Genomic DNA, 14,215 nt, shown 5'->3' with positions numbered 1-14,215 from the left:
GATCATGTCTGTATAAGCCGTTGCTGGGCTTTGGGTCTAAGTCATTAAATACATTAAATGACATAAACCCTGAAGTACAATCTATTGTCAGGCTTTTGGGGGATGGGCCAGGCCAAAGTTGAGCCTGAAGTGCCGAGACCAGGCCTGACCCAGAAATTTGTGAGCCTAGGTCCAGGCAATCTTGAACAAATAATTTAGGCCCAAGTCCAAATTTTTCGGGGCGGGCCGGGCCAAGCTGAAAGTGAATACTCTTACAGTGTAACTAGCTTATGGATAGATATGTCACATACCTTAAATTGTCACATTTGGAGGGAGATGCTAAGCTCATAAATGGCTTCCTGTTAGAGAACAGGACAGCTCTAGCCTTTAGTCCCCTTGGTGCATTCATAATTGGACTGTGGATTGCAGGAACTTCAAGGTCTTCTCCGTTAACTCAATTCTTTTTACTCCGTGAACATGTAATTCTGCTATTCATCAGTTGGCACATCATGCTATTGTAAACCCACGTGTCTACATTTGGGATCATACTCCAAGCTTTTTTCTCTATTTTTTTAAGATAAATAAAATGGAATTTTTCTTAAATTACTTTTATGGTTTAATTAATTGACTAATTCTATTGTGTTGAAGTATTCCTACTGCTTCTGAGAATTGATATCGCCAAGTAAGCACTAACGGAAAATAATAAAATTTTAAATTTACCCTTTACTATTCTTCAAATTTTTAATATAAAACTCATCTAATAAAAAAATTAAGGAATCAGTGATGACGATTTGACGTCTACAGTTGAACTCGCCACTGCACAGCCTTTCTTCAGGTGAGCTCCTCAAGTTTCTTGAGTAAAATCTTGCAGCTGTGGTCAATTTCAGCCAAGTTTACTCATCTCCTAATAAGGTAACTAGCCAGCTTGCCGATGAGACCAGTGGTGGCCCTTCAAGTTATTTCTTTGTTCAAGTTAATGGAGATCCAACATAAGCATCCGACACATTTTTGGGGCACTTTTATACGGTGTTCCTCTTAGCAGAAGAGGGGAAGTGTTTTATCAATCTTCCTCTCTGGTTCATTCTCCGACAGAAAAAAGAATAACCCAGGAGAAACACCATTCCAATTGTATAATTGAGTCCCTCCTCACGAAGGAAAGACATTTAAAGAAAGAAAATCCAACAAGAATGGACCATTGTAATTGGTTTTAAAGGGGGAGATGGTTGAATCAGTATCATTTTAGTGGCATTTGGTAACGTGTAAATATTATGGACGGAACTGTTTTGGTAATGTCCACGGTAAGATATGGTGCTTTGCTAATATATAGACAGTCCCCGCCCATAAAATAGTGTGGACAGGGACGGGCCACACCCCAATTTATCGTCCACAATATTTTCTTATGGATGGTCCACACTATGGTGTGGACAGTTTGTGGGAAGGTTTCAGTGTAACGCACCTGCATTACATTAGTCCAATTACTCTCGTTTTATTTAATCTTTTAATAATTTTTAAATTTTTAATATTTTATCAATAAAATAAAATTTTTAATGTTAATTCTAGCACTAGTCTGATGGTTCTCATTCTCAACTCTTTTTTCATTATTTAAATATTATTTTTTAAATATTTTTATAAATAAAATAATATTTAAAATATTAATTTTTATTTTTTTATATTTAAAATAATGTTTTTAATTATTTAAAAAATGCAATTGTTGTCTACATATTTATGCCTTTTTTCAATTTATTTATCATATAAAATGCAAAAATTAGACATTTTATGATCGATTGTGTAGATCTCTCATAAAATGTATATAATATACATGGAATCAATAAGTGTAGTGTGAATCTCCCAGTCCACACCCATAGTGGCGTTCTGTAAGTGTGGTGTGGACTAGTTTGGCCCACACAATATATACACAATTCAATGGTTTGTAACTATTAGTCTCTTCTTAGCTCCTAATGTTCTCGATGGTTTGTAACTATTAGTCTCTTCTTAGCTCCTACACTTGGGATCATACTCCAAGTTTCATTTTTCATCTAATCTACTATTGTCTTTAAATTATTGGTAAATTACAAAGACCCCCCTATACTATGGGGTCTCTGACAAAGACCTCCTGTACTTTGTTTTGTGACAAAGACCCCCCTGTGCTATGACTGTGTGATAAAGACCTCCTTCCGTTAGTTTTCCATTGAAATCTGTTGTTGCATATTTTTTTATCCCCATACCACCCTTCTAATAAGAACAACTGAGAGAAGCATCGTTCATCTTTTTCGACCTCATGATACCGAACAACAGTTATTTACAGCTCCTCCATAGCTGGAGGGTGTTTGCTATTACCCAAGAAACGACTGATGGGTTTGCACCCTGATCTGCCTTTGCACAGACTATTAATCTTCGTGAGCTTAATTTAAATCAATGATCAAATGACAAAAACAAGAAACATAACAAATAATACTCTTTTTCTCCGCCTTTCAAACTAATTTCCCACACAATTATAACGTTTTTCACTCACCCATAAATCCCTAATTTATAATTGTTGATAGAAATTTCATGAACATAGATCCAGTTACAATCCTTATCATTATGAGAAACCCACCACATTACTCAACCAATAAATCTTTCTATGAAAATTTTTGGAAGCCCCAAGCTTCTCTCTTTCCATTGATATCTTATGATATATATATATACAAATTCGATCGGAGTTCTTGCTCCTTAAAACTTTCTAAAAACCAACTCCTAATCCAAAAGAAAATACAAAACTTCTAAATCTTAACTATACAAGGAATATACAAATCCGGGATAAGGATGAGCCTTCAAATCCGAGATGAGCCTTATCTTCGTCCAATACTCCCCCTCAAGGTGGTGCATGAGGATTGCAAATGCCCAGCTTGGGAAGGAAAAAATCAAACTATATTTGTCTGAGAGCCTTTGTGAAAATGTTAGAAACTTGTTCATTAGTATGGATATAGGAAGGCGCAATGGTGCCGGCTTGGAGCTCGTTGTGAATGAAATGACAATCAACTTCAATCTGTTTGGTTCGCTCATGGAAGACAGAGTTCGCAACAATGTGCAGAGCAGCTTGATTGTCACAAAACAAGCATATAGGTTGAGGATGAGATATACCCAAAGACAACAGAAGACCTTTCAGCCATTTCAACTCACAACTGGCAGTAGCCATTGACCGGTATTCAGCCTCGGCAGAGGACCGAGAGACAGTATGTTGTTTCTTAGTCATCCAGGAGATGGGGGAATGTCCTAACATGACAAAGTACCCAGTAAGAGAGTGACGAGTTAGAGGGCAACTCGCCCAATCGGAATCACAATTGCAGATCACCATCAGAACGCAAAAATATTCATTGACCAGGACGTCCTTTCAGATAACAAACCACACATAATGCCGCATCCCAATGATCAACACGAGGACACTGCATAAATTGAGCTAGGACATGGATGCAATAACTGAGCTCTAATCGTGTAATGGTTAAATAAATCAAACGGCCCACAAAATGTCAATATCGTTCAGGGTCATCCAGGAGTGCTCCATCAATAAGGGCAAGTTTATGATTCTGAGTAATAGGAAAGGGAGCAGGTTTGGACCCCAATAAGCCAGTTTCTGTAATAATATCAAGTGCATATTTTCGTTGGCAAAGAAATATCCCCGATGATCTGCGAGTCACTTCAATGCCCAAAAAATATTTAAAAACACCCAAGTCCTTCATGTGAAAACATCGGTTCATATACTGTTTAAATTTGTGTATGAACTCTAGGTTATTCCCACCAACGATCAAATCATCAACATAAACCAGGACGTGCAAGACAAGCCCATTCTTGCAATATGTAAATAAGGAATAATCGAAATAGGACTGTTCAAACCCAAAAGTTTTCAAGGCAGCACCTAACTTAGAGAACCAGTTCCAGGGGCTCACCACAGACCATACAAAGATTTCTGGAGTTTGCATACCTTTCTAGTCCCGGAGGCCAAAAAACCTAGAGGAGGTTTCATATAGACCTCCTCATGGAGATCACCGTGCAGAAAAGCATTGTGGACATCCATCTGATGCAATTCCCAATGTTGGACCGTAGCAACTGCTAAGAAGGTTCAAACTGTGACCATTTTAGTCACTGGGGCAAAGGTCTCGTTGTAATCAAGACCTTCAAATTGAGTGTTGCCCAGAACTACCAACCGTGCTTTAAATCTTTCAATGGATGCATCAGAGTTGTATTTGATTCTGTAGACCCATTTACACCCGATTGCCTTTTTTTTCCAAGTGGGAGGTCTTCCAAGGTCCATGTCTCATTGTCTTCCAAAGCCTGTATCTCTTGGCGCATAGCCTCGTGCCATCGTGCATCAGTCATTGCCTCAAAGAAACGAGTAGGTTCTTGCCCTGCAGTAACAGTTGCCAAGAAATGTCTGTGTTTCATTGAAAAATTATCATACGTCATATATTGAGTTATGAGATAAGGAGTACCTGAGGACTAAGATGATGCAGGAGAAACAGCAGAGGGGTCTAAGCGATGAGCTGAGTGTGTGACAAAGTCCTGTAAATAGTTGGGGGTTTGCTTTTCTCGATGTCTGCAGCCTAATACCTCCGTGGTGGGCTGAGGAGCAGCTAGAGTTTCATTATCTCTGTAATCTGTATGGCTCCTTGTCTCATCAAGAGGACCTCCCTCCTCATCATTACCCATGTTCGGATGTCCTTCTTCATCGATCGTGTCGCTCCCCTGACTTCTATATGAGGTGACTCAAATACCATGTCAGGAGGAGTGGCCCAAGGCAACCCAATATTTTCTTTGGCTACGGGAGGACTGGTTACAGAGGGTTGATGTAATCACTAGACTCAAGGTCGTACAATTTCCACCCCTTTTTCCCAAAAGGGTACCCGATAAAGACACAATAAGGACTTTGTCCAAATAGCATCTCGTAAGGTGTTTTACTACCAAGAAGGGTCGAAGGTGTCCGGTTAATCAAGTACCCTGCAGTACTTGAAACCTGAGCACTCTGGCCATATTCAAAATATGATGATGCTTTCTCTCCACACGACCATTTTGTTATGGTGTCCCAATGCATGAAGTTTGAAATAAAATTCATTGCTCGTCAAAATATGACTTTAAGGATTTAAACTTTGTTCCATTATCACTTCTCACCATCTTAACCTTCTTATTAAGTTAACATTCAATCATGACACAGAAATTTGTGAGTGTTCTACCAACTTCACTTTCTTCGGCCAGCAAATAAATCCAAACCGCTCAAGAATAATCATCAACAATTGTCAGAAAATATACCGCACCACAAGATGCAGATACTCTATAAGCACCCCATAAGTCACAATGAATTAATGCAAATCAATCAGTCACCTTATTGCTGCTTTGAATAAAAACATCTCTAGTTTATTTTGCCTTCAAACAAACATCACAGGTTTTGTTCTTATTATTACTGATATTAAGAAGTAAGTTAACCGTTTGATAAGAAGGGTGTCCCAATCTCCGATGCCACAAATCGCATAACCCAATTCCATCTGTCTTGTAAACTCGAAGCAGCGCCACACCCTTGAAGACATAGACCCCATCAAACTGTTCACCCATGCCAATCAGAGTCCTCGAGATGCGGTCATGTATCACACACAACTTATTAGTAAACGTCACAATATAATCTATCACAAAGTAACCGACCTACTGATAATAAATTACAATTGTGTTTTGGGACATATAATACGTGCAGCAATTTAAAATTATTTCCAAGTTCAACGGTGCCTTCTTTCACGGCCTCGGTGTGCGCACCGTTGGGTAACCTAACAGGACAAGGTGCAACATCATAGGTGTCGACAAGCACATTTAAATTCCCTGTCATGTAATGTGATGCCCCAGAGTCAACAATCCATTCAGTGGAGTAATTCTTACTAGAGAGTTTTTCATTAGTCTTGGTTTTGTAAGCATGAAGCATGCTTACAAGAGTCTGCCATTTTTCGTCATTAAGCCCGCTCAGTCTGGTCCTGTCTTCGTCAGTCACGACTACATTAGTAGCCACCTCACACCCTGCTGATGACTAAGCAACATGAGCCTTTGTTGTACCTCGGCCACGTCCACTAGAGGGTCCATCCCCTTCTCCTCGTCCTACTCCATGCCCGGTCAACTTACAGCGGGGTCTGTCTCCCCACCAATCAGGGTATCCAATTAATTGGAAGCATTTCTTTGCTTCATGGCCAGATCGACCACAATTGTTACACACAATTGTTTTGTCTTTTGAATCAACTCTACTGTCTCGCGATGTTTGCGAGGCTTGTGCTGCAAAACTAACCAGACTAACAATAACTCCATGATTATCTAATGGATGCAAATAGAAAGGAGAAGACAGTCCAACAGACTTACTCGAGCTCTCACCGTTCCTCTCGGTGTTGGCAGCCATGGTGACCGATCAGCAAGATTCGTCTGAACAAGAAACACGTCGAGATGGACAATCCTAACGAGGCTCAGGAAGAAATCAGAACAAGCGAGCCCGCCGATTCCGAATCAAACCTGAGCTCCTTCCTGTTCAACTCTTCCTTCTCCTTTAAGGCATACGACAAGCTCTTACCTCTCTATAAAATTGTAGGATGAAGATGTGGGAATGGCAAGTACATGCTGTGGACAACAATCTTGAGGCTGTGCATCACGTCGGGGATCTCGATCCAGACATAGTTTATCCTCATTGGAGTTGGTCCTCCTCCAGCAGTTGTAACCTCCAAATTCTGATCGTGCTCCAGCAAAGGCAACAGTGTTCCTGTCGGAAGCTTAGAAAGGTCGGTAGATACTACAGACCACTTCTGTGATGGAACACCTTAACAGCAATAGAGGGAAGAAGATCAAGCTTCACAGACTATGATGATCATCAATTTCCATTGTCGCTTTGATTTCCAGCACGGGAGGAACTGCACAGCTACCATCCTTCTCCAAAGCATCGCAAGAACCAGATGTTCTCACACTTTCACCAATGTTTCTTGTTGGAAACATCCCACCGTCGCCAATCACTGTTGTCGAGTCCCATGCTCTGATACCATGAAAATTTTCGGAAGCCCCAAGCTTCTCCCTTTCCATTGATATCTTATGATATATATATATACAAATTGGATCGGAGTTCTTGCTCCTCAAAACTTTCTAAAAACCAACTCCTAATCCAAAACTAAATACAAAACTTCTAAAACTTCTCAGTCCTAACTATACAGAAAATATACAAATCCGGGATTAGGATGAGCCTTCAAATCCGGGATGAGCCTTATCTTCGTCCAATATTGTAAGTTACCAGTGAAGCCAGAGACCAATTTAAAGAAGCAATTTCCCTGATTACAAGGGGAAGCAAAAACCCTAAACTAGGTATGCATGACAAAGTCATGAACAAATAGAATGATACACAGATCTCTCTGTCATGGAAAATAGAGAGATCGGAAGAAATACCAGCCAGTGCCAACGGCCGAGTCCAACAGCCCTTTTGACAACCCCTTGCAGACCCACCAAAACAGATTTTGTCCGGTTGTTCCCTGTAACAATGACTTTCGTGTGCCGAGGAAGCATAGACAACTCTTCATCACCGCTTTCTTCGTGGAAAGGAGACAGGAAACGGGAAGAACATTCCAACATCTTTGTTGATCTACTGTGTTACCTCCCAACGATGCAGATGAAATATTCTCAATTAATCAGAAAAGCAGCAACGCCAATTACTCGACCCCCAGTGTTCAGAACTAGTAAATCATATGATTTGGTTGAATTGCCGATCAGCAACCCATCGTTTTAAGTTGGAAGGTTCTCTCCAAAACTAACACTTGAGTTTCAAACACCCTCCATAGTTGAAGGTTCTGAATAGCTCCTTCACGATACACGACATAGTATAAAGCTTCCCAGACCCACAACCAAAAGCAAGGTTTTTCAGCCGAGCAGCTCCTCCATAGCTCGTATTCAACATCGTCGTCTCTGTGGCAAAAAGTCCACTTGTTCTAGACCCATCGGCGTACGAGTAGTCGTAGCGGCAAGTACTGTGGAGGCGAGTGTGGTTACAGGGCTGGTGTTTCAGAGGGTGAGGGACGAGTTGACACGCTGAGCCGTAACAGTGGATCGGAGAAAATGTGGTTCAATGGCGAGCCAAAAAGGCCGAGCCTGGAGGGTGTTTGCTACAGTTCAAGCAAGCAGAGCACTTGACCCAGAGGAGATCGCTGCCTGCCTCCGCCACAAAGAGGAGGCTCTGAGGTGGGGTTCCGATCCTGAAATCGACGAAATACTGGCCGGAGCCCGTCAATGCGCCGGAAACAATGGGAGCATTGAAGGCTCTACGGCTGCGCAGGGCCAAGACAAGAACAGAGAGACGCTCAGAGTCCAAAGAGAGAGCTTGTGTTGGGGGGTTTCTGTGAAGCAATCGTAGTTTCATGTATTCCAGTTAACTCCTGTTGTTGAATTTGAGGTGAAGGGGAAGGGGAAGAAGAGAAATCGGGGGAGAGAAATGCAGAGAGATATACGAAGGAATTTGAGGTAAAAGGGATTACGTCCGCTGTTGTTCGTATATCATGATGAGATTGGGAAAGATGAATAATGTTTTTTTTCTAATAAAAAATATTGCAACGACGACGGATTTCAACAAAAAGCTAACGAAAATTATATTAATCTTTCTTGTTTGATGTTACAATAATCGACCCAACTTCAGCAGTTAGTATGGATGATTAACATCTGTTTTGATGGCAATGGACCTTAATGCGGCAATCAAATTACTATTATCATAGGAAGTAGTAGTAGCCCTTTTAAACTGTATTTTATCTGGTTGTGGGGATTAACCAACTTATACATGCAAAAATATACACTTCAAAAGCAATGTCATTAGGGCATTGTGAGTAGTTTTTCTTTGGGCTGTGTTTCGTTTGATCGCAAATAAGAGAGAAACAGAAAGTTGAGGAAAAGCTGTTGAGGAATTTCATAAATTTTGTTAAGAACTATCATAAATTTTCTATCAAACCAAGGATAGCCTTTATTGTTTTAATTGAAAGTAGAGATAAACCATCCACAGGACAAGTACACAAAAATTTATAATTATATCAGTTCATCCAACAATCCCATACATGTCCACCTGAACTGAAAAGGGATAAATAAAATGAGACATGCCCAGAAAGGAAAAGGAACTTGAATGAATGAATAGAGAGAAAAGCACAGATAGAGCAACTTCCTATATTGCAGAAACAATAGGAAGAAACAAATCCTTAGAATAACTATTTGCACCAGTTCCTCCCAGTTTCCATTTTTACTTTGTTTCTGCAACTACCTTCACAGATGATTCCAACGAAACAGGTTGCTCTCCTTTAATGTCATCTGCTGAAGCTGTCTCTGTTACTTTGGCATCCTTGGTGGCAACCTCTTTTTCTTTTTTCTTTTCATCAGTACTTACAGTCTCCACTACTAGTACAGACTCAGTTGGTTTCTCTGTTTGGACTGTCTCAGATGTAATGACAATTGCGGCAGTGTCCTCCTTGACTGGGCTTTTGGCCTTTTCAGCTTCCAGAACATTGGTGATGGTTTCCTCTGTCTTTGGATCTTCTTTTTCTTTCAGTACTGTATCCAAAGGGACGTTTTCTGTTTGGGTTGTTTCAGAACTCCCAGTTGATTCTGACTCTTCTTCATTCTGCAAAATGATGAATTTAAAAAAGTTAAGAGGCTTTCACAAAACGTCCAACACAATAAAGACATGGGCAATTAAATTAATAAATTGTTATATATTCTACATCTGAACTGCATCAGTGGAGCAACTGAATTACCAAATTGGATGATTATAATCACCATCAACATCCAATTAGTGACATCGTTAAGTTAGACATTCATCAACTTGCTCATAGTATCCCAAAATAAGCAAGTTATCTCAGTGATACAAACCAGTAGAGGGCATAGATATCCCAAAATAAGCAAGTTTTGTACGACTTGTACAAAACTTCAACCAAGAATAATCGAGTATACCTCCTCTTTATATACAATATATTGTTATTCTCTTTCAGAAAAACAGTCAGGTGTACGGTGTACCTTATGGTCAGACGGCTAAAAACCAAGTTTTCAATCTTTTGAAAGGACAAAAACTTTAATAGCAATGAATAGAAGTGAAACAGCACCAAGTGTTGTAATGCTTGCCTAAGTCATCTTCCGACCATTTGCCAGGTCTCACCAAATGAGCCCTTAGACGAAAATAAGTGGAGAAACAGTAAGTGCTGCAAATAGATTGAATTGAATTGGATATTGGTAAATCCAAATTTGATTCATTTATAGTCTAATTCAATGGGATCATATCCATTGGATCTGAATCGAATTCAGATTGCAATTGGATATTGAATAATGTTAATAAATTAAACTAAAAATTATCAAAATTAGGGTAATTCATGAGTTTGATCAAACCGACCAAACTGACCAACCTGACCCAACTCAAACTGAGTTTGGCAGGTTTCTTAAATTGCTGGTTGGTTTCAGTTCCTCAAATAGATTAACCCAAAATCTCGGGTCAGTTTCAGTTTGAACATGTATAAACTGAACCAAACCGACTATAGATATATATTAATATTATATATAAATATATTAGTATAGAATAATATTATAAATATTAATATATTATAGTATATTTTAAATTTTTTAAATTTTTTACAACATAAAAAGTTGGGTTAAAAAGGAATGGGCATGGCAAATAGATTGACCTGATCAAACCAAAAAACTGACCCAAACCGAACCTTCATGATTGGGTCGGTTGGTTTCAGTTTGCCTATTCACCAACCTGAGAGGTCAGCTCGTTTGGCCATGCTAGCAACCAAACCGACCCAACCCATGTACACTCCTAATGAGTATATCAACATTATTAATAAAATGAATTAAAAATGGCTTTCATGAACAAAATGAATCAAAAATAACATTATGAAACTTTAACCTATGACAATTTAATAAAAACAACATTTAAACCAACTTTATAAATAGATATTATATAAATGTTCAGCATATAAGAGCATATATTTAAATCGAATTGAATCAGTTTGCTAGATTGGATAGGGATAGATCCATATTCAATCCAATTATATACAGATCGAATTTGGACCACCCTTAAGGAGATCGAGTTCAAATTCAGCAGCCATAAGAAACAGGATAATTTAGCACCAGCTATAAAAGCAAGAGACCAAAATGCTGAGATAATACAATGGCATGGGTCTATTAACCAAGAGATCCGAATCAGTGTGTTTGACTATAGAGTACGTGTAACAACCTTGTGCTTAAATAACCTCTCCATCAAAGCAACAGACCAAAATGCTGAGATAATACAATGGCATGGGTCTATTAACCGAGATACGAGTCAGTGACAGTGTCTTGGACAATAGAGACGTGTAACAACCTTGTGTGCTTAAATAACCTCTCTTATACATGGTGAGCATAATAAGAGGGGTACAATCTCTTTGTATCATCACCATCATCATCAATATTCTCCAATTGAAGATGATATATTAACCGGATTCCGGACTTAGGCCTGCCCCTACGCACGCCCCAGTTCCCCACATCCCATCCTTGACCAGTAAAGTAATTTTTCACATCTAGTAAGGCGATTGGAGAGTCCTGGCCAGAAGACCCTACAGCCGCAAATCAGGAATATCTCTTTTACTTTATATTATCATTCGTGGGGAGATGTTTCCCTTGTGCGGCTGTACACAGGACGTGGCCAGCGTTTTGATAATGATAATGTAACCCATGCGGTCGTAGCACAAGCATTCCCTCTTGGAGGCATTGCCTGACTTTTGCCAAGAAAGAAAAGAGCACAAGAAAATAGATTAGGGAAAAGATCCTTTCTGACCGTAGTACTCTTTAATCTAACTCCACAAGCGGCATTATGTTGCAGTAACAACTATTTTAATTGAGTCCGGATCTCCTGCCCACAATAACTCTAGTTATGTCTGCTCACGTGACATCACCGCCACACGTGGAGAATATCTCATCCAAAAGATGTATCAAATACACGGGGATAGTGTATTATAAGCAGATATGAACAGATTTCTCGTGAACAAGAAATCCGCGTCATTTTAACTAGATCCAAAGGTAACTGTTTTCTAAGTTAGGTCAATTGTCACAAAAGCCATTATATTCCATTGAGAACGACGGGACCTCCGAAGAAGAAAAAGATATATCTAGAGGAAAAAATGACATCAAGAAGTTCATATCGCTACTAGACACATGGTTGCAACCAAACTTTATATCTTAAGAAGGGTGCCAAATGAGCCGGGTCAGAGATCAACAGACACTATTATAAGCATTCGGTCTGGTCTACCCAAGTTTTAGCTTGGTTCTAACTTCTAAGGTTTTCTTTTAGCCAGACCCTACTATGATCTATTAGCATTCGGTCTGGTCTACCCAGGTGTAAATGGACCGGGTTTTCGACAGGCCCATATGTTTCCAGAACCAAATCCTAATATGCATTCGTTCTGGGATTTATCAATTTCGGGTCCAATTAGTGGTGGATCCAGATCCAGATCCAGACCCTCTAATGATAAGAACTAATAAGATGTGGAAATTGGTGAATATGTTCATCCGATATCAACCCTATGGTCGGGTCCATAGTTCGTGGATTCAAACTCTAGGACCCTGCTAACCGGAACAGGGTAATCGGGTACCCACTACCCATTCCTTTGCTGTCAGACATCAAACATGAAGACAAGCAAATGACAAGTGACATTTCAATGCCGACAGTTTTTCTCCTTCACCTCACACGTAAGATACCAAGACCCAACAGGTGGTGGGTCCCGGAATCTGTCTGGCGCCCAACATAGATTTAACGGATGAGAAAATGAACCCTACTGTTTTATAGTGCAACAAAGTCCATACCACATCGGACTGTAACAGCTTTATCATTGCTGTTGTTGCTAATCAAGACGCGCCAAACAAGGGCTAAAAGACAAGAAGAGTTTCTCCTTAAAATGAAGCCCCTTTCAGAGAGCAGGGCCAAGAGCTGTTCCAGCTCATGATGTTGGGAGATCGAGAATAATATATTGTATTAATTAATTAATTAAAGAATTATTATTTCTGAAAAAAAAATCAAAAGAAAATCTCTTTTGTTGAATGATTTAGGACGAAAGTAAAGGAGGTTTGGAATTTAGATCCTCACAATGAGAACAAAAAGAATAGAAGATCTACGGCAGAAACAATCTGTTTGCAGAATGATCCCAACATTTCTTATGTTTTTCCAGAGAATTAATGGCTTGCAGTGATTTAAACCAGGAACTCCACAATGGTTTCAAAGATCAAGTACAGCTTAATGAGCTAACGTCAGTGAGCAGAGAATACTATTTATTTCATGCAATGAATAAATAAGCAAAGAAGCTGAAAAGGCATACAAGCAGTAGAGCGAAAGAAAAAGAAGAAATTCATCAAGAATCAAAGCAGCTTAGGTCTATTCGTTACCTCCTTGAACAAGATGCTGAGAGATCGGCGCTTGTTACCGTGTTCGTCGACCTCAACATTCTCGCCCTTCACCTTGCCCTCCTCAGCTAAACCTCCGGTCTTAGCTGCTTCCTCGTTCACCTTCACCGCTGCCTCGATCTCCTTAACTTCTCCTTCGGTCTTCGCTTCGGAGGCCGTACAAGGCTCCTCCTTGGCCGGCGCCGGCTTAGGCGCTGCAGCTTTCTCAACTTCAGCCCTGAAACCTTTCGGCCTGCTTGCACAGCCTCCCATGGCTCAATCTCAAATCCTCGAACAGCAATTCCCACCTCCGATCCCTCTCTCTCCCTCTGTCAATTGAGAGAGATTCAAAAGAAGAAGGTGAAGAGGAGAGAAGAATGAGGAAGGACGAGGGAGATTAATGGTGGGAATTGGGTTTAAATAAGGCGCGGTTTCAGCGTTCGAAGCTCCGACATTCGTTCTACGGCGGAGAAATTTTAAAGAAAGACAGACAGACGCCAACACACACATTCAGACCCTCGAACGAATTTCATACTTCTTTTTTTAGAAAAGTATACTTTTTCTTTGAGATTTGATTTACAAAATCACAGCCTGTAATTTTTCATTTCTCCTGGATTTCCCAAAATGGTGAAACTAAATCCTTCTCTTTTACCGTGCAGAAATAGTCTTCACCGTTGGATCTTGACATCTAGAGACTCGGGTCATCTGGTTTTAAAATCCAACGGGTGATGGTGTGAGATTTATCGATACTCATTCTCACGTTTGATACGGAGTTACAGTTAACCACCATAGTCCGGTGGATCTGAGCGTTATATATTTT

General features: G+C 39.9%; 1 protein-coding gene across 1 annotated transcript; it reads right to left on the bottom strand.

Moving 5' to 3' along the window:
* Positions 1 to 8,937: 8,937 nt before the first annotated feature.
* Positions 8,938 to 13,986, bottom strand: LOC148876257 (uncharacterized). Its single transcript, XM_088966444.1, has 2 exons — positions 13,399 to 13,986; positions 8,938 to 9,610 (listed from the first exon to the last, which is right to left on the bottom strand). Exons 1-2 carry the CDS (start codon positions 13,666 to 13,668, stop codon positions 9,233 to 9,235), a joined length of 648 nt encoding a protein of 215 aa, XP_088822570.1. The 5' UTR covers positions 13,669 to 13,986; the 3' UTR covers positions 8,938 to 9,232.
* Between the last annotated feature and the right edge of the window lie 229 nt (positions 13,987 to 14,215).

The sequence above is a fragment of the Nelumbo lutea genome, chromosome 1 (genome assembly GCF_056320005.1).
Source record: "Nelumbo lutea isolate HS-2025 chromosome 1, American lotus-T2T, whole genome shotgun sequence".
Lineage (NCBI taxonomy): Eukaryota > Viridiplantae > Streptophyta > Magnoliopsida > Proteales > Nelumbonaceae > Nelumbo > Nelumbo lutea.
Note: the sequence above shows the minus strand (reverse complement) of the source record. Positions and strands in the feature narration are given on the sequence as shown.

What these genes read in the sequence shown, in the direction of transcription:
- LOC148876257 (XM_088966444.1), bottom strand. Translation starts at nt 13,668, where the DNA reads ATGGGAGGCTGTGCAAGCAGGCCGAAAGGTTTCAGGGCTGAAGTTGAG. An exon ending in TCAGCATCTTGTTCAAGGAG is followed by an intron (nt 9,611 to 13,398) that starts GTAACGAATAGA and finishes ATCATTTTGCAG; the next exon opens with AATGAAGAAGAGTCAGAATC.